This window comes from Halichoeres trimaculatus, unplaced genomic scaffold (assembly GCF_033239565.1).
Source record: "Halichoeres trimaculatus isolate MK-OKI-2021-1 unplaced genomic scaffold, fHalTri1.1 fHalTri1_scaffold_18, whole genome shotgun sequence".
NCBI classification, from domain to species: domain Eukaryota; kingdom Metazoa; phylum Chordata; class Actinopteri; order Labriformes; family Labridae; genus Halichoeres; species Halichoeres trimaculatus.
Window position 1 is genome coordinate 27136851 of NW_027437196.1, and position 21152 is coordinate 27158002.

Consider the following 21152-nt stretch of genomic DNA (forward strand, 5'->3'; position numbering starts at 1 on the left):
AAGTGAAAAAGTTGAATGATGATGATTATGTCTACAGACTGTATCAGGAGCGATATCTTCCCAACGCACATCACGAGTCAGTTTTTATGAGTTTTTCAGGGGCTCTAACATCTCAACTTTTTTCCAATCCAATTTATAAACAGACTAAAATGAAGGACTTCAGTGTGAAAAAAAAGAATTAAATAAATAAAAACAAGATTTAAAATCGTTAAACAAAAAAATCCCGATATTAAGAAACATTATTTTTTTCTTGAGTGCCGAAGCACTGCAACCGATGTGGAGGACTTTACCACCAAAAACACACTTTTGAACTTAATATCATCACTTTGACGGATGGTAGACAGCTCCCAGGTTTGTGAAACAGCAGTGAGTGACCAGAAGAGGTCAGCAAGTGGACAGACGTAGACAGACGTTTTTAGAGGAGAAATCCAGCGTGTACCCAGAGAGGAATTTAAACACACAACGGTCACTCTGCTCATGACTGCATTATCCATGGACACTTACCAGACTGTGACAGACCAGGACGTAAACATGTAAACATGTAAACATCAGAAACCCTCCCAAACTAAAAAGAGCACACAGACTGCTGAGTCTGAGACCTGGTTCATATTACAGGAACAAGAAAACTTCGTCCAGAGAACTGCACCAGATCACTAATTTTAGTATAGAATAAAACAGAACTATATTTTCATTGTAACAAGTGCAATGAAATTGAAGTCACAGCAGCAGTCAAGAAAACAAAAGTAAGAAAGTGTATAGAAAGTGCAAAAAAGGTCCATAAGAAAATAGATGCTGACAGCTTGTCCATCATTGTCCAGTCCAGCCAGTCTCCACCTCCACAGGGTCCAGGACTGAGCTTCTTCAGCAGTCTGTTCAGTCTCTGTCTCCTGGATCCTGTCCGCTCACAGGAGGTGAAGCTCTTCCAATGTGGCATTCGTGTCTGGTGTTAGCTCTGTTAGCCATGTCTGTGAATAGCATGATGCTACTCTGCCTTCTGGTATTCCCTCTGTTGCTGGGTTAGCACAGCTAGCTCGTCCATCTTATTGGAGATAGGTCTTACGTTCCCAATAACAATGGATGGAAGGACAGGTCGGTGTCGTCACTTCTTAGCCCACACCTGAGAACCAGCACATCGTCCTCACCTCCTTCTCATGACCTTGTAGGGCTGGGATTTTTTTAGGCCAATATTGCAATTGCGATTTAGCATACAATTTTTTTGTGGGGGGACCTTTATCTTCTGTATTATTGACTCAACACAAATTTTAAGTCATTTTATAGTATGACTAACCAACAAAAGATACTGTTAGCATTTAAACAAGTCTATTTTGCATTTCTTGATTGAAAAAGAAAAAGGAACAATGTGAGTTTTTACTGACCTCCAGTGGTCAGTAAGAGTAACAAACTGTACAGAAAAAAGTGACCAAGGGGTATGGCTCTACAATCTACTGTATGGATCTTTGTAGCCCACAGGTTTTTTTTTTTTTGCTAGAAAAAAACAGCATTTTGACTTTTGCTTGTTTTAAGGGAGAACAAGTACAAGTTACTGTATTCCCTCCAGGTCTGTGTACATTCATTTTTTTTTTTCTCTAATTGCAGCTTTTGCAATTTGAAAATTGCATTCTATTACATTGCGATGTCGGTTTAAAATCGATTAATTGTTCTGCCCTATTACCTTGTGGGAAGACATCTGGCCTAACACCAGTTAGCATTGACATGCTACAGGCTGCTAACAGCTGAGTTCACATGTAAACGTTGCAGCCATGGTTACATGTAGGATCTTCAGACAAACACAGGAGTAAAAGTAGTAAAAATATCACTGAAGCCACAAAAAGTTTGGTGTCCATGACCAACAAATGAGCCATACAAAGTAATGATCCACTCCAAATACAAAGATTATGAAAAAGAGACAAAAAAAATTACAAGAAGCGGACAAAGAAGAGAGAGCTGCTGCAAAAGGCAGCCGTAGCCAACAGGGCGGTGCCCAGCAACTCATAACACCGCTAACTCCATAACACTGGTTGCCCAAACTTGGTAGACATTGCCCCTGTTGTGTAGTGCCATCTCTGACAACTGACCACAGAACAACTGTACATTTTGACGCTGATAACAGGTTGAATTTAGTGTTTAAAAATGTTAACTCATCTGAATGAATGGAGCTAAATTGTGCTTCTGGAGTCAAGATGTGTGTGCATCTTTATGATGGTGCAGACTGAGACTCCCTCTAAAGGCACAGGTGTTAATCCACTAGCTGGAAATCAGCCAGAGTCTCTGAGGTGTGTTCAAGTGAAACATGTTATTCTGGTTTCAGTTTGGTTGATTTGGGACCAGAATTTGTGAAGCCTAATGAATAAATGCACCACCCCAGCTCCTCTGTGTTCAGTGTTAATTACCTGATTGTGTTAATCAGAAATCAGTCACAGCTCATTCACAGGCCTGAAAACAGAACACTGCGCTCCATGATGTGACTCTCTGACTTTAATGCATGTGGAAAACACAGAGCTGCACGAGCTGCCTCTTTGCCCCAGCCTTCAATCTCCACTTCCACCCATGCCTGCCACAATTATTTTCAATTCTTGAAAAAAAAGAGTAAAAAAAAGGAAAAAACAGGGCCTGCAGGAACAGTCGTCACATCAGCGGGTCATAAGAAAGACACTGCATGAATTCCTTATGAAGTGTGACATACCAGATAAGCATGGGCTGCTTGAAGCATGATACTTTGAAGTTCCTCTTCTACTCCTCGCCTTTAGGAAGACGTCTTTATCCTCATGATGTGATAAAATCCAATCTAGTGAGCAATTAAATCAGAAATCCTATAATTTAGTCTGTATTCCTGTTGGTCTGGACTTCTTTAGTGAGTTGTAGCTGTTGCAGGGACTCTTATTGAAAAGGAAACGCTGTGAATTTGTGCACCGAGAGAGATTGATATGCATTTCAAAGTGATGTGTGTGCTTGTTAGCCAAGGTATTTTTGCATGCTTGGTTCTGTGATGTATCGGCTGTATCTGGGTCACACTGCAGCCTTTGGCATAATGGTGTAATAAAATACAATGTAAGCATTTCTCATGTCTTAACCACAACATGTCTATTTATAGATTGACTGTCAGAGGGGTGTTGTCTTGGCAGCCCATCAGCTCATTTTGAATGATTTAATATCCTCTGAATATGTCATAAAGGGAATTATTTATGACAGAATCCAGTAAACAGTCTGTACAGATTAGACTTAGCTGCACGTGGAAGTCTTGTGACGCTGTAAAGGGCTGAATAACGTTCCAGTACGGTCGAGTCTGGTGGTGATTTAACACCTATTTGGACTGAAAATGATTGGCTAATTCTGGAAAAAAAAAAAAAAAAAAAACTTTCAGATTCTGGATGTGTTTCCTGGACACATCAGACTACAGTGTAACCGTTCAAGTAATGGATTTGAAAACTTTCACTACCCAAACATGAATTATAGTTTCCTCATTAAAGAGACTGTGAGAATCCATTGAAATGAGACTGCAGCGCCACCTTTATGCCCAGATTCTCATGCATACTGTCTTGAAGATGTGAATCTTTTCAAGGCCTGTTTGTTTTGGAAATTAATCCAGATCTACGGAAGCATATTGCATTCACTTGAAGAAAAAAAAAACAACTCGTGTTTTTCAGAGTAATTTATTCTTCGGTTTGTTTTTTGTGGTAATTAATTTTGTTTTTCTGATTAATATTTTTTTATTGGTTTGTTTTTTTGTTATAATTATTTCTGTTTTTATGAGTAAGTTTATCCTGAAGTATCAAGCTTCTTTGAAATCCCATGAGAACCTCCAACCTGCAGACGACTCCTGTGGATGTATGGTGGCTTCCTGTGTCGCACACGAATCAGAGATCCTGTTAGGCACATATATGCCTTTAAAAAAATACCACGAAAAACAGCAGGTTGAGGTTCTTGTGGGATTTCTAAGTATCTCAGAAAAAATTACTTTGAAAAACAGGAAAAAAGTAATCTGAAAACAGAAAAAAAAATACTTAAAAAAACAGAAATAATTACAACAAAAAACAAACCAATATGAAAATATTAATCAGAAAAACAAAATTAATTACCACAAAAAAAAACAAACCAAAGAATAAATGACTCCGAAAAACCTGAGTTTTTTTTTTTTTTTCTTCAAGTAAATGCAATACGCTTCCATACAGATCAGATCGTCTTTTTAACTCTACTTTTCTTTTTTCAAAACAACTTTTTACCAGATACTATGCAGCAAGGTAAGGTATTTATCAGCAGTTACGTAGAGCTACAGCTTGAAACTATAGACTATGTAAAATATCGACATAGTGTCCCTTTGTTTTTCCATTTTTTTCTGTTTAATTGTTATTTTTTTGTTTTTAAATTTATTTTTAATTTTTTGCTTTTAGTATGTTTTTTTTTTTGCATTTATATCTCTGTAAAGCACTTTGAATTGCCTTGCTTTGCAACTTTACCTGTCTGTTTGTGAAACAGGGAAATGAATCCAATCAGCAGACACGGCCATATTGGGTGTGACGCAGGCTTTGAGCTACCGTTCTATCAGCTGTAGGGTTTTTCCTAGCTCAATTCAATATCAATTCAGCAAATCCTCTGAACTGATTTATCTACTGGCAAGTGAGGGGGACTGTGCGTGTGATTTGCGTCGTATGGACGAGGGCCACCAGAGACCAAACAACAAAAAAATGTCAGCCAAAGCAGCAGCAGCAGCAGCAAAGAGCCAGATCCTTTGGCTTTAAAGTCTGACATTGGGGTTGTTTAACTGCCCCAAAACGTGAGGTGACATACCACATGTGTTCCCATGGAGCATGAAAATCGATAATTGAAGCATTTAACTCAATATCGAATAGAATCGATATCAAATCAAATCTATATTGAATCATTATCAAATCGCAACCTAAAGAATCGAAATTGAATCGCATCAAATCTAAACGAATCAAATCGAATCGTGAGTTTCTTGACAATACCCAGCCCTAGTGCCTGATTTTCTTTGGTTGGACAATCAGATAATCCTAATATCTTCTAAACTGCTGAGTTAGAAAAAAAAATTGATCAGCGTACAGTGTGCGCTGTTAGTGAAATCAGTGTTTCAGGACCAAGCTGTTTTTGAACCAGGCTTCGAATATGTTTATAATGCCTCAAAAGTCTGATTTTTTGCTTGGTGTGTACGTGGTTTTTAGCCAGCCTCGAGTGTTTTCTCAATGAACAGCAACTTTTAGCACTTTGGCTTTATTTTTCTAAACTGGATGTTGCCCTGTAGTTTGAAACTTGACAACATGCAAACTTTGTAAGTTTGGACATATCGTGTGTGATACCTGCTAAAAGTCTGGTTCATATAGGAGCTGGCCATACTCTACAGCTGGGGAACAGCGCTTTGGGGGGGGGGGGGTACGTGCTTAAGCATGGCACCGTTTGGATGGCCAGTGTGACCGCGCCCTTAGGCTTGTGTTTTAGCCATTAGCCTGTGTAATAGCCTTAAGCTTGTGCTTTAGCTTTTAAAGTGTGTTTTAGCCTTTAGCTTGTGTTTTAGCCATTAGCCTGTGTAATAGTCTTAAGCTTGTGTTTTAGCTTTTAAAGTGTGTTTTAGCCTTTAGCTTGTGTTTTAGCAATTAGCCCGTGTAATAGTCTTAAGCTTGTGTTTTAGCCTTTAGCTCGTGCTCTACCTCTCTCCTGTTTATCTATTTCTGTCCCTTTTCTGCCAGACAGTTAGGTTCCAGTGTCCATCATCACTACAAAATCATGATCAGGCATATATCTAGAAGGGAGGCTTTTTTAAGAAAATCCAGTCTTAGTAAAACCCTTGGATGTTTCCAAGATGTTGACCCTTGAGCTGATAATGTGAAATCTTCTGATGTGATCATCTGCCTTTGAGACGACACTTAACCTGAGTGATCAGACATGGAGCATTTCTTCACACAGATAAAACAGACATAATTAAATCTTATTTTAGTGGGGGGCCTTGAAGTGACTCAAAGTGATTTGTCCTTGGTGGCTTACTGTGAGAGTAGTTCAAAGCAAATCCTCTGCTGTTGTTTTGTTGTGATGTGATCAAAATTGTTCCCGTTCCACATCAACTCCACGTTAACTCGTCAAAGCAGAGGCTCATAAGCTAATTTAATGTGCTTTCATATTGTCTTCAGGTGTGTGTGTGTTTGAGGCTCTGGGTGTTTTAATGCTGCTGCTGCTCATCATAGAAGTCACAGCTTTAACCTCCAGCTCTGCTCATTTGCATGGCTTCCCCAGCTCTACTCACATGCTGTGTGTTAAGTTATATCCCTGCGATGTAAAGAGTGCCAGCCACACTTGAGGCTGTGAATGTGTTTGTCTTATATTGATCTGTTTGTTCTCTGCTGGTAAAGAAGCTCTAATGCAGTGCGCTCAGACACAGGTTCAGTCAATCCAGCTCCTGTATTGTTTCCTTCCTTTCGGTTTGGTTGCCATGGTCACATACGTGTCTGCAGTGGCAGCACTGAGATGAATTGAGATGTGTGTGTTAAGGAGAAAAACAGGCATCATCCTTCTCCTTGCTGATGTCCTGACAGGCATTACGTCACTTTATTTTAACTTTTAACTAGTGCTGTCAGGCGATTAAAAAAATAATCTAATCAATTACAGGATTTGTGATTAATTAATCTAATTTATTGCATTTTAATCTCATATCTGCTTAAGGTCCCAAAATAGAGAATTTGAATTCTAGGACATTAAAATTACATTAAAAGACATTAAAAAAACATTTAAAAATAAGGTGGGAATATATACAACACATTTTTAGGTACCCTGATGCATAAGGAACACATGAAAAAAGTTTTATGGTTCTATCTTTACAAAATCTACACAGTCCTGCACCTAAGATAAGCTGATTTGATTTTTAGGACGGTTTTTGCTTCTGTCACATTTTTACTCGATGTGGACTCAATTTTCACTGCAATATAAACTTCTATACTTTTTATGAGGTCAGGAGAACCAGGGCTAAAGGCTAAAAACTGTGAGGAACTATGTACAAAACACTTAATTCAAGTCTTGGATCAAAGAAAAGTGAAGTATTTTCAGTTTTACATGCTCTGAACACACAAACTGTTGCTCATTGGTGCAGAGCAGCCCCAAGCTGAAACATGACGCCAGGAAGATGGAAGCAAATTTTCAAAGAATTCTTTAGATTTAAATATAGAACAAATATCGATCATTCAGGGCTTGTTAAATGCAGCGCAGAGTGTAGAATTACCTGTTTTTTACAGAATTGAGCTAGAGCAAACGGTTGATTTTCTGCAGATTTTCAAAAACGATGTGTGAATAAACGAGATGTGGACGGCTGCCCCCCAAAAATCACTCTCGCTCCCCCCTGTTTAAAGCATATTGCTGATGTCATATGTGATACATTCAGGGACTGTCAGAAATTTGAAAATCTGGCGAGAACACCACTTTTTCCAAGTTGGACTAACGGTTTGTAAATGCCAGACATTTAAAAATAAGTGCGTCTTTGAACACCTCGTGGGTTTGGGATCCAGATTAATCTGGGTTAATTTTTATAACGCGTTAACTTGTGGTGTAATTATTTAATCTAATTAACGCGTTGAAATGACGGCCCTACTTTTATAACACTTTTATAACTGTCATATCCTTCTGAAACAACATCAGCGTGTTAGATCACCCTATAGATGTTTGAATCTTTTTTTTTTTCATCTTTTGAGGATAAAGTTTTATATTTTGTAAGAAAATAGTTTGAACTTTAACTGAACTTGGCAAGTGTTATATTCTAAGCTTGCTCTGCCTAAATGTTTCCTTAAAGGTGTTCTACTTTTTCATTCCCAGGTGAAGAGACAGCGACACAATGTTTTGGGCTCATTTTCTTATATTTCTGATGCTTATTTAAAGAGTACATTTAGAAAAGCAGAAAAAACATGAAATACTGGTTAGTAATACATTGATTGATAATATTCTGATTGAACATATTTGGATTGATTGATGATGAATGTTGCAGATGCTCTTATTGGCTGATTTGGGTTCAGCTAGCTACGACAGATGAAGACATGAAAACATCAGGCTGTTACAGACAAGCTCCTCACAGGGATTATCCTCACAGCACCCCTCCTTGTTTGCGTTAGTGTCTTGTTGTTGTTGTTTGTTTGTGCGTGTGTGTGTTGCCTCATCATAGCCTCAGCAGTAAAGCACTGACTGTTAGCCCCCTCATAGGCTGAGCAGGGCAGTGACAGATGGGCCCCGAGGTCTTTAGAGGACAGCGCTGTGTTCACACACTCACAACTGCTCACATGTGCTGCGCTCTGATTGGCTAGATTTGGAGTTCTCCTTCTGCATGAATGATCCTGTTTGTTGGCGTGTGAAATACATGATAATGTATGTTGTAGAGCAAACTATATGTGTAATTTAGCCCTAAATGGTGTTAGTCTTTGTGTGACTCAGCCAGTGTCTGCAGGTCTTGAGGTCTTGATGTAGAAGGGGAAAGAAAGTCTGTTCCAACACCTATTTCATACACTCTATTAATAAGTTATTAATCTTTAAACTTGTTTTGTTCTTTTGAAGTCATACAGCCTCATGATTGTCAAACCATCTTAGTTTTCTCAAAAACTATTAAAGTGGGGGTATTGTTTTTTTTTTTTTAATTCTTCATTCTGTCTGTCTGGTACCGCTGTACTTTCATAGTTTTTACAGACCTGATCTAAATCTTAAGACCAGTTTAAGAAAGACGAAATCTGCTCAAAATGTTCATTTCTGTCAGGCATTCACACGGTCGTGCCCTCCTGATGGCTAAAGCTAAGAAGGTGTCTCTTCTTGAACGTGGTAGGATCGCCAAGCTGCATAAGTGAGGCCTCTCGCAGTGTGCCATTGCTGCTGAGGTTGGATGCAGTAAGACAGTCATTCTACAATTTCTGAAAGATCCTGAGCATCATGGAACAAAAAAGTCAAGTAGTAGACCCCAAAAAGTTACACCTGCGCTGAGCTGGAGGATCCGATTGACTGTCCGTCAAGACACAGGGTGGTCCTCCACCCAAATCAAGGCCCTTACTGGTGCAGACTGCAGTACAAGAACCATCAGACGACATCTGCAGGAAAAGAGTTTCAAAAACAAAAGATGAATTCAAAGACCTCATCTTCTTCAACGCCACAAAACTGCCTGTTTAGACTTTACCAGGGAGCATCAAACATGGGGAAAAAGTTTTATTCTCTGATGAGGCAAAACAGAACCTCGACGGTCCAGATGGCTTCCAACGTTACTGGTATGACAAGGAGATCCCACCTGAGATGTTTTCTACCCGGCACTGTGGAGGGGGTCCATCGTGATCTGGGGCTTTTTCATTCAATGAACACTGGTGCTTCAGGTGGTGCATCCCGTATTTTCCCCTGATTTAAATCCAACAGAGAAGATTTGGTGATGGATGGCAAGAGATGTTTATAAAAATGGACTTCAGTTCCAGAGAGTTGATGCCCTTCTTGAAGCCATCTTAAACACTTGGAGAAATGTTCCCAAAAGCTTCCTGTAAACTGTCACATCAAGCAGGTGGAGCTACTCATTACTGAGTCCTACTGAGAAAAACTTTTGTTCTGATTTGGAGAGTTTTTGTAATTTTTTGAGCGATGGTCTTAAACTTTTGATCAGCTGATAAACAACCTATTTTAGTTTACTTGTTGTTTTCAATAAATTACTTTTTCAAAGTGCTTTTTGTCACACTCCCTCTTATTTATTTTGCATATTGTAGTTCCACTTAAAACCTCATTAAGATCCAAATGTGCAAAAGGTAAATTGTAGCAATTTTCCAACTGGTCTGAAGATTTTGATCAGATCTGTACATGCTTTGAGGAGGATCCTATAAACCAGACTGCAGCACCACCTTCTGGCCCAGTGTTTCACACGCACTGTAGTGAGGACATGACTCTTAACAAGGCGTGCATTTGTTGTGAAAATGAATGGAGATCAGAACAGATCAGCTCAAAACAATTTTTATTTTTCTAAACAACTTTTTACCAGAAACAATGTGAAAGGTTTGAAATGTGACAACAAGCAAACTGTCAGTCCATACTGTAGTGTATTAGCTGTCTATATTTCGCGCAGCGGACAGTCCAGTGCTGTGAGACGTGTCTATAGCGTGTAAAGTTAGTGAATCCTGGTTATGTCCTGCCAGTCATCTACCAATCAGAGCTAACGTAACCTTTCTCTTCATTTTATTGATAGACTCTCAAGTTTGAACAGACCACTGCAGAATAACTGCTGACTGTGGGTTGGAATCAACATTAGCACAAACAGTTTAGCTTGTGTTTTAGCCTTTAGCTTAGCTCTATCTCTCTCCTGTTTATCTTTCTTCTGCTCTTCTGTCCTTTTTCTGTCTGACAGTTAGGCTCCAGTGTCCACCATCACTACAAAATTAATCACAGAAATCCTTTTCAGCAGAGAAAAACACAGATCTCTCTTTTCACCACTTACCTTCATCAGCCATTATCATAGTGTTGTTATCTTAAAGACTTTGTGCTATAAACGTGCTGTAAATCAGTCCGGTTCAGCTTGCCCCTATCAAGAAGCTAAGTCGTAGTATTTAGAAATGCGTCATTAAAGTGTTAAAGTGTGGAGTAGATCTAGCATATTGATAGCAAGGAGACTTTTTCAAGATCAATTCGAAAGTCCACACAGCTCCTGGTGTTTTAGAAAACCTTATTTCAGCCTCTGTCTAAAACACTAAATCTAAGCCACTGTCTCTTTAAGGCCCCCTGCTCCACAAACCCTCTTCCCTCTGTTTGGCCAGCCCTTCTTAAGGCCAGTTGCCAGACCTTTGTGTTTGATGCCCCTTTAACCCATCATAAACCAGTTAGGAGATCCTGATGCAATGACCTTATTGTTTTTTTCAGTGAGTCTTGGGAAGATCAGGTGCTATTTTAAGGACGGAGCATTTGGATCAGTTTAAAGACAGATTCAGGGATTTCTACAACTTATGAACATGTAGAGGTTTGAAAATCTGCACACGCTTAGTCTTAACATCCAGCATTTTTACTTCATATTCATGTTAATAACACAGAAAGCAAAATACCCCCTCTTTAAAGATGAAACAGAGAAATCTGAATCTGGAACTGTTAAGAAAAAAAAGGGGAAAAAAAGGGAAAAAAACAACCTACAACCACTTTTCTCAGAGTATTTTCAGACTCTATAATGGTCCCTATGAGCACCACGGTTTAGCCTGTACAGCTCTCACACAGACTGGATCCAGACGTTGAAAATGTGCATCAGGACTCTCTTGTGTGTATAAACATGAGACCAGGAACATTTCATCTGGCCTAGTTATTACCCAAATGGGGGCTGATGACGGAGTGACAGTAATGGCAGCCATTACTCAAAGCTGTCAGCGTGCACCCTGCTGACTCCTCACACCCTCTGCATCACCATCTCCATCTTAATCTTCATCTCCATCTCTGTTTGCCTCTTCCTCTTCATCCATCTCTCTGTCTCCTCTGACAGACTTTACTTATGGACTTTAGTGGGTTAGTAAAGCAGATAGATTGTCTCTGCTGTTGGGAAAAGAGACAGAGATGGAGTGCAGGGTGTGGAATAAGATGGAGCTTCAATGATCCATGTGGGGAAATGAGGTGCCTGCATTAACACAACAGAAGAGTGATAAAAGGAAACCTAACTTCAGAGCTGCTGCTGGGTACTTTGCATAAAACAACCATTCCAACAGTTCAGTGGGTGGAAAGTTTCAGGAGTAGGAGAAAAAATAAAGGATAGCACTGAGCTGAAGAACTCAGATGTATGGCAGAAAAATCAAAACAGAGTAAATATGTTCTCTCTTAAGTATTAGAGTATGATATTCTTCTGACTGCTTGGGAAAGGGTCTGTGTTTCTGTGAAATGGAAAATTTCAGGCATTTTGGATTTTAAAACAATGCTTTTTTTAAGAGAGAGCTGTAGAGACTTCAAAATTAATCATTTGGTGCAGGCTGGAGCACAGAAGAAATAAAGTAAAATATAGACCATGGCACAATGACACAGTGGTATTTTAGCATTTACTGTCCTGTGCTCATGTTTCCTATCGTAATCCATTCTGTCCTGTTCTCACGTATTCTTTCCTGTGGTATCCTTTTCAATCCTGTCTTGTGCTATACAATTATTTTGTTTTCCTTAATGTTGTTTATACATTGAAAGCCATTTGCTTTTAAAGTAATAAAAATGAGATGAAGGAAGGGATGACATGAGATGGGACCATGGTTTTAGGAGAAAGGGCTCTAATTTCGTGGCGCAACGCAGGGGCCGTAAGCCTGGCGCACCCTGCGCATTGTTAATTTCGTGCGGCGCACCACCGTGCACTGCCAGTTTGACAATTTGGTAGTCCGTCTGTGCAGAGATGGGTGTGACGGCGTGCCAGGGGGAGGTGTCAGCAGACTCATGTTGGCGCAGTGACAATTTCGTGCCAAAAGAGTGCGCTGAAAGCTCGCCAGCTCCAACCTGGTCTATCCTCGGCACAAAGCAGAGCGCACCCTCCGCAGCTGTAATTTGGTGACAGGCGCACATGTGCGCACATGTCAACAAAGCCTCAGAGGCAGGTTTCCATAGTGTCAGTATATAGTATATCACCAAAGGTTCTGCTATTTGGTGATGACAAACCAGGAGTGCAGGTGGATCAAAAGTATTCTGAATGGATAAGCCAGCTGTGTAACTGTCTCTTCATTTTGTACTCCTATTAATGACAAAGGAACAGATTAAATCTGTCCCAGGAGCTGACGCGCTTCGTGTCCTCCGATACGCCCCGCTGTCCATGCTCCTGCAGCAGGGACAGCAGCTCTGACCGTCTCCGCTACCGGGTCTTTCCAGCACAGTTTCCATGGTGCTGGGGATCACTCAGACCAAGCAGACGCTGCGCCTCGGCCACAGGGCATTTAAAGGTGAGGAGAGGCGCTCATTTGATTGGTGAAAACAGCACTCGGCTGTGTTAAACCCACTCATGGCTTTTCTCCTCCCTCTCTGCCATTTGCACGGAGGAAGGCGTGGACGTGCTCCTCTGCACCTCTCTGCACCTTCAGTGCGCCTCTCTTGGCACTGCAGGAAACTTGCAAAGTGCGCTGGTCACACCCTGTCCGCACGGCGAAGGCCGGTGCAGGGCAGGTGCACCTGCGCTTGCGCATGGTCTACAAAATTAGAGCCCTGTCAGTTTGTATGTAGTTAAGTAGCTGTCTATATTTAGCGCAGCTGGCAGCCCAGTGCTCTACGAAAAATATATAATATAATATAATATAATATAATATAATATAATATAATATAATAGAACAGAATAGAATAGAATAGAATAGAATAGAATAGAAAAAGAACATTAGCACAAATAGGTTAGCTCGTGTTTTAGCCTTTATTTCGAGCTCTATCACTCTCCCTTTTATCTTTCTTCTGCTCTTTTGTCCGTTTTCTGTCTGACAGTTAGGCTCCAGTGTCCACCATCACTACAAAATTAATCACAGAAATCATTTTCAGCAGAGAAAAACAGATCTCTCTTTTCTCTGCTAAACTTTATCAGCCAGCGTGATGTTGTCAAAGAGACTTTGACATGCTTCAAATCAATCTGGTCATACCAGACCCGATTGGTCAGTTAAGAGGTAGCAATTTAATATAACCTGTAACCTGTAATATTGTGGATTACAATCACGCATATATCTGGCAGGGAGACTTTTTCAAGATTACAGTCTAACTCCTCACAGCCCCTTTAAAGTCAGATTCTGTCTTCAGCCCCTTTTTTATTTTGAATGTTTTAAGACATTTTTAACATTTTAGTATTGGCTTTTAAAATGTTATTAGTGTATTTATTTGTTTTTAACAATAATTCTTTGAGTTTTTATCACAGTAAAAAAAAAGCTTTTGCAGAGTCTTGATTAACTGTCATTCAATGTATTAAATGTGGGTAACAGAAATTTTCGTGGCCCTTTACTGTTACTATTTGACTGTTTTATCATCCTACATATCATCCTACAAACTCCTTACAGGAGCTTTAACTTTGGACGCTGCTGATCTACTGCATGCTTTTCTCTGCATGGTGCAGTGTGTGTGTGTGTGTGTGTGTGTGTGTGTTCTGTCTTACGCTGGAATAACATCAGGGACTGTTCTCTTTGCTGTTAATGGAGCCGTGCTTACAGTCAGAGGAAGCTGCTCCATGCACCCACATGTTTTTAGTATTACAGCAGATGTGTCCAACATGGAGCAGCCTTCAAACTGACACAATAAGGGGATGGAGAGTATGCTTAGCCTCCTCACTGCGTGATGAAATACTCACACTTGCCTTCATGTGAGCTGCTTGCAGCTCCTGTCTTATCTCTCTGATGAAATTTGGGCTAAATGTAGAGAGGAGAGCTGTAGCTCCTGCCAGTGGTTGAGACACGTATGACGTCTTCAGCCCTCCCCCTTCTGCTATCTCTCTTTTCCTTCTTTCACTCTTTTCTCCTCTCAGTGAACTGGTGAAACATGGAAAACATGCCTTGGCTCTGTGTTCATTTCATACACACACACACAGAGGAAGCTGTCAGTCCTCCTGTTCGCCAACTCGTCTCTAATCTGTCTTCCTCACTCACACACACATAGGCTCACACATCCTTACACCCGCTGTCCCTCCCCCCTCCCTCTTTTGCTCTCACTCACACACTCTCACACACACAGTCTGTGGTTGCAGCAGCGAGGAGCGGAGGGAGTCTCCACAGAGAGCAGCTCATTGCGTGCAGCCGAGCTGTCATGAGCCGGTCAGCAGGAGTCGGTACCGCCGGGGAGGAGGAGGAGGCTGGGTAGGAGAGGAAGAAAAGGCTTTGTTCTAATTAAATGTCTCCTGCTCTCCGTTTGCATCATGCTGTACTTCCAGCTGGTGATCATGGCCGGGACCGTCATGCTGGCCTACTACTTTGAGTACACCGACACCTTCAGCGTGCACGTGCAGGGCTTTTTCTGCTACGATACCGCCTACACCAAGCCCTACCTGGGACCGGAGGACAGCAGCGCCGTCCCACCCATCCTGCTCTACGCCGTGGTGGCTGGGCTGCCCACGCTGCTGGTGAGTACACATCTCATGTGAAACTTCAGCCGTCAGACCTGCGGGTTTCATTGATGCCGAGGCTTTCTCAAGAAATGATCACTTCACATGAAAACTGTTCACTCTGCTTCAACTGTTTCAAAAATAACAATTACTGTCACACTGAATCAACTGTCTCTTCAAAAATGACACGAGTCAGTTACTGATAATAAGCATTTAGTGAAGCAAAACTCAAAATGAGTAAAAACCTTCCAGAGTGAGCGCTCTGTCATTTTAATTTTAAAAATCCTAGTTGATTTTAAGAAGTTCACACACTTAGTAAAGCTGGTAATTAGAATACTGTATTTTGTGTGTAAGTGCATGTTCTGGTTTATTTTTGGCCACTTGGGGGCGTTGATACGAGTTTAAAAAAAACAAGTACTGACATTTTTTCACCTTACTGTAAGTTTATGAGAGAAACACATCAGGAAACACATCCGTTAGACGCAGAGTTGACAGGAGCTGCAGTCTCCAAAGCAGTTTCCTAATAGAATTACCAACATAACACGCTTAGTGGTTCCAATATTTGAGAACTTAACACACCTTTAGTCACATTTGTTGTCGGCTGATTCACTGGAACACCAAAAACTGTGTACATGCAGGAATTACTTATCAGGGACGTCTTTGATGATGCTGTGCTTAAATTAGTGCAGTGCTGGAGCATTGTCAGGTTTCAAATGGGAGCAACGGTTATTCATTTATTCATTCATTTATTCATTCATTCATTTATTCATTTATTCATTCATTTATTCAGTAAATCAACCAATATTTGATTTTATGGCCCTTTACAATGACCAAAAATGTACCCAAAGTGCTTGACAGCAGTGTCAGAAATGACATTTTAAACCCAAGTAAACCATCAAACGAAACTTAAAAACAGAGTAAGGTGCAATACAGCTACAAGCCTTTCAGAAAATATAAAAAATACTGAACTGAATCGAATTGAATTTATTTATTTAATAGGGACGATGCAGTTTAACATAGTTCCATCACTAAGTATGAATCTGATATGCTGCACAGGGAGTTTATAGCAAATGCTAATTTCCAACTGTTGTCCCTAGTTGGGCCTTCAAAAGTCAGAAAATGTACAATATTTAACAGCATAAAATAAAAATAAATTTTTTTTAAAAGTTTACAAAACAACAATGAAATACATGTTCACATCAAAACAAGTAATTATACAAACCAGTTCAAAATAAATAAAAACAAAGTGTTTATTTAAAACATGGCAGCCCTAGTCAGAATTAAAAGCTATTTTAAAGCTCTTTGCCCAGAGTCTCACACACACTGTCATTAAGATGCATATTTGTTCAAGAAAACGTTTTACCGGACACAACACAACAAGGCATTTATCAGCACAGTTATGTCTCACTGTTGTTTGGCACGCGACAACAAGCAAATGTAAGTTTTACCGTATGTCAGTAGCTGGCTATTTGTAGCGCTAGCAGCCTGGTGCAACGACTGTCCGTACGCTAACGTGACAACAAGCAAACTGTCAGGTCGTACTGTAGTTTAGTAGCCGTCCATATGTAGCGCTGACAGCCCGATGCTGTGAGACATGTCTGAAATGTGTAACGTCAGTGAATCCTGGTTATGTCCTGCCAGTCATCTACCAATCAGAAAGAACGTAACCTCACTCTTCATTTTATTGATAGACTCTCAAAGTTTGAACAGACCACTGCAGAATAACTGCTGACTGTGGGTTGGAATGGACATTAGCACAAACAGCTTAGCCCCTGTGTTAGCCTTTAGCTCGTGCTCTGTATCTCTCCTGTTTATCTTTCTTCTGCTCTTCTGTCCTTTTTCTGTCTTCTGGCTCCAGTGTCCACCACCACTACAAAATTAATCACAGAAATCGTTTTCAGTAGTGAAAAACACAGATCTCTCTTCTCTCTACTTAACTTGGGTGTGGTGTTATCATAGAGACTTGGTTGCGCTGTGATTCAATCCAGCCTTGCTCAACCTGATTGGGAAGCAACGAAGAAGCTATGAAGTAGCATTTTGAAATAAAATATATTGGCTTTTCATTTTTCAAGTGTGTACTACAATGCATAACTTAATTTTTTTTGAGGCAAAGAGTTTCCATATTTTTCAACTTGTTGTGTTTTTCAGTGATTTGCAACATTTAAACATTACTTAATACTTAAATTTATAACAAGTAGGCATCAAGTTTATTTGATTAAAGACGTTCAGTAAAATAATTTTCTATGATAATTGCACTACTTAAGTTGTTGAGTTATATTAACCTAAGTCTCATTTTTCATCATTAGTTTTTTTTAAGGTAACCAGTGTTCTAGCATTTTTAAAGTAAACTGACATATCCAAGTTTACAGTGTAACAGTCACCCCACTGTTTGAACCTGGACCTTGGGACGTCTAACAGAAGGTACCTCAAAGAACACATGGCCCTCACATGGTCGAAGATAGCTAAGATCAGTCATTCATTCATGCATTCATTTATTTATTCATTCTTTATCGTATAAAAGTCTTCTCATTTTCACTCTGATCAACTGATGAGTAATCAATCTCCATGCATCCATAGCACTGAGTCATAATCTTCAAAACTCCCTAATTGAACTGACATATTTAACCCTTTCTTTAGAAACAGCATCTGCATACAATCCCATGATTTATTCATCACCTTTTATCCCCGTCACATAACAAGATTAGGCCTGTAACTACCTGCAGAGACCTCTCTGTTCCTCCATAATAACTACCTGTCACCTGAATGGATGGTGCTTGTGTTAAGTTTTACTGCTCCTTCATTAACTCTTCATATTTGAGGCTGATTGTAAAGTGAAATCGTAAACGGTGGCCAGCAGGGAAGCGTTGCACCTTGAATGTTAAGTGCAGCGATGATTACAGCTGCTGCTGCTTGTTGGAAGTTTACTCACAGTAAGCTGCTCCGGCTGGATGTAGGGATGTCTGTACGCCTCTGCGTCTGTTCCTCTGCTCAGTTTGGCTGCTTGTCTTCATCCACATACACATACAGAGACACACACACACACACACACACACACACACACACACACACACACACACACACACACACAGACAACAAATCACTGTAAATGAGTGAACGCAGCTTGGCATCCTGGTACACTGCAGGGCACAGTCTCAAAGCAGCAATATTACATTTAAGCAGATTTATCAGCACAACTTTCCCTTTATCTCCTCTCCTATCGTGCTACTTTGTCTTTGACGACAATCTGCATCACACTGCATACTACTGTTTGATGTTATCAGGGCAGGGTGTTTTTTCAGACTGACGCAGTGTGAAGTATGAAAATGGACGGCCTCAGGGCGACTTGTCCATTCATTTAGATCAGGAATTAATCAGAGGAACAATCTGGATGCTTTTTGCATGTGAAAAGATATCATCAATTAATCAGACCATGTTACAGACCCTGTAAATTCAGGGTGAATCAAACATGTCAGGACTCCTGTTTCAAAGGCAGTTAAAGTTACAGAAGAAGAAATACACAGAAAAAGACTAATCTGCCACGGGTATTTCTCCTCATCTTCCCCGTGAGTATGATTCCTAATGTGAAGCGTTTTCCTTCAGGTCATTAATCCAGTGGCAATAAATTAGATAATTTCCCATGAAGCACCAATTTGCGCCAATTGCAAGCTATTTCAGCTTTATTTCTACTTTATCATGCAGCTGATGATCATTTCAGATCATTATTTTGTTGAATTTTCAGATTAAAAATGAAGAGCAGTGTTTCTCATAAGAAGAGAAAAAGTAAGGACGAATGAGCCCGCTGACCCCTTTAATTTGACTCGCCCGTATGAAAATGTGGTTAACAGTTATTGTGTATGTTTATTTGTGGCAGCCTGGTCATATTTGCAGTGACATTTAATGAAGCACATGTGATGTGTTGAATCACTGTAACTATAACTGGAGGCAGTAGATTCGTCAGCATATTTGGCCCGCTGATTTTTATATGATGCTGAAATGTTTTATTAGATATTTTTCTGATGATCCTGATTTCAGCACATTTAAGGACTATTAAGGGTGAATAAGTTAGCATGTTTTTGTTACATAGTGTTGCATTGGAGATGTGTCTCCATACCTGTTGCTCACCTGCATGACGTCCTTAGTTTGCTGGTGTCCCACAGGAGCTGCAGCCAAACACAGACATTGTTCTGTGATGTCTTTCTCTAGTTAATTCTGAGACTAGCTCAAAGTTGAAGTCTCTGTTTAGCCCCCGTTTTCACGAACTGGTCTGGTATGGATTAGTACAGTTTGGTACTAGTTGGATCAGTAAAGCCTGACCCTGTTTGTGTTTCCACAGCCAGCCATGCCCTTCTTGGCAGGCAGTGTGTAAGCTGGATGCTGATAGCTGCATCAGCAACTTAATAGCTACACAGTGTACCCAGCTAATAAATCCAACAAAGAAGAAAAATGCGACACAAAGAGCAATAATGGAAGACAACCAGGAAGAATTCAGCAGCCACTGCCACACAGGAAGTGATGATCCTCTCAGCCAATCAGTGGAATGCAAATTTTCAAGCTCCACCTTTAGTATGTTTGGCAAACCAACATAAGGGCACCAAAAAGTGGGACGGTACAAATCGGTAATTTGGAGACCTGTCCCGGTTGTAGTCACAGGAAATAACACAAAATGTGTGCCGTCCTGAGACAAACCAAACTGAACGGCTTGGTGGAAACAGGGCTTAAAGTGATACTCCGGGATGGAACAAGTTGGGTCCTATCACAAGATTTAGGGCAGAAATTACCCCTACAGCAGTGTTTTTGTGCAGCACAAGCCCAGGGCGCACGCACCAAACACCCCCTCCCTGCTCCTCTGCTGGTTTCCTCTGCACTCAGACGGGGCCATATTTTACTTGACCAAAAACACAAATAAATGGACTCCCACCAAAAAAATCTGATATCAGTCTGCATTCATGCTTTATTTAGAGAATTTTCAGCACGTTACTTTCACACAAAAGCACCGCTAAATAAGGCTCTAGCTCTCATTGTGTCGTAAAACTGCGCTACCTCCGCTGCAGAGCCACAGCTGGCTACGAGGCTCTCGCCGCTTAGTGTATCAGTCCGCGCCCGTTGCGTGCCAGATGTAAACAAACGCAGGTAGTCTGCCAGGACGAAGAGACACGATGAGAACTAAAGCCTTATTTAGCGGTGTTTTGTGTGAAAGTAACGTGCTAAAAATTCTCTAAATAAAGCGTGAATGCAGACCGATATCAGAGTTTTTCTGTGGGAGTCCTTTTATTTGTGTTTTTGGTCAAGTAAAATATGGTCCCGTCTGAGTGCAGAGTAAACCAGCAGAGGAGCAGGGAGGGGGTGTTTGGTGCGAGTGCTCTGGGCTTCTGCTACACAAAGTCCCTGCTCTAGGGGTCATTACTGCCCTAAACCTTGTGATAGGACCCAACTTGTTCCATCCCGGAGTATCACTTTAAGGGTGAATAAGTAAGCATCTTTTTGTTTCATAGTGTTGCATTGAAGGTGTGACTCCATACCTGTTGCTCATCAGTTTGCTGATTTGATGTCTTTTTTCACTTCATTCTGAGACCAGCTCTAAGTGCAAGTCTCTGTTTGGCTCTGTTCTCACCAAGCAGTCTGGTACGGATCAGTACAGTTTGGTACGGGTTGGATCTGTAAAGCCTGATCCTATTTGTGTTCCCACAGCTAACTATGCCCTTCTTGGTAGGCAGCATGTGAGCTGAATGCTGATAGCTGCATCAGCGACTTAACAGCGTATCCCGCTAATAAATCCAATGAAGAAGAAAAAAACAACACAGTAAAGAGAGAGCAACGATGGGAATTCACCTTCTTTGTGATTGGCATGTGGCTCTTTGTTACAAAGTGCAATCAAGCTTCGTTTCAGAGAAGTCTATGTGCTGCCAGGAGAAATACAGCAGCTGCTGTTGCTCAGGAAGTGACCATTCTTTCCACCAGTCAACAGACTGCAGTGTTTTTAGATCCACCATCTGGGATTGGATCAGTATGTCTGGCACCCCGACAGAAGGGTACCAAAAAATGGGACGGTAAGGTTCGGTAATTTGGAGACCTGTCCCAGTTGTAGTCGAAGGAAACACCACAAAATGTGTGCCGTACTGAGACAAACCAAACTGAACGGCTTGGTGGAAACAGGGCT

General features: G+C 40.7%; 1 protein-coding gene across 3 annotated transcripts in view; it reads left to right on the plus strand.

Moving 5' to 3' along the window:
• The window catches only part of LOC141807345 (phospholipid phosphatase-related protein type 5-like), a 151200-nt gene that overhangs the window by 27034 nt on the left and 103014 nt on the right, over nt 1–21152 (plus strand). The window contains exon 2 of one of the 3 annotated variants that reach the window (XM_074693288.1): nt 14825–15013. The exons of 1 other annotated variant lie outside the window; for it this stretch is intronic. In XM_074693288.1, coding sequence (XP_074549389.1) covers nt 14825–15013 — 189 coding nt within the window. Of the gene's footprint in view, nt 1–14507; nt 15014–21152 lie in introns of those variants that run through there. One more of the 3 variants, XM_074693289.1, reaches the window with a different exon arrangement.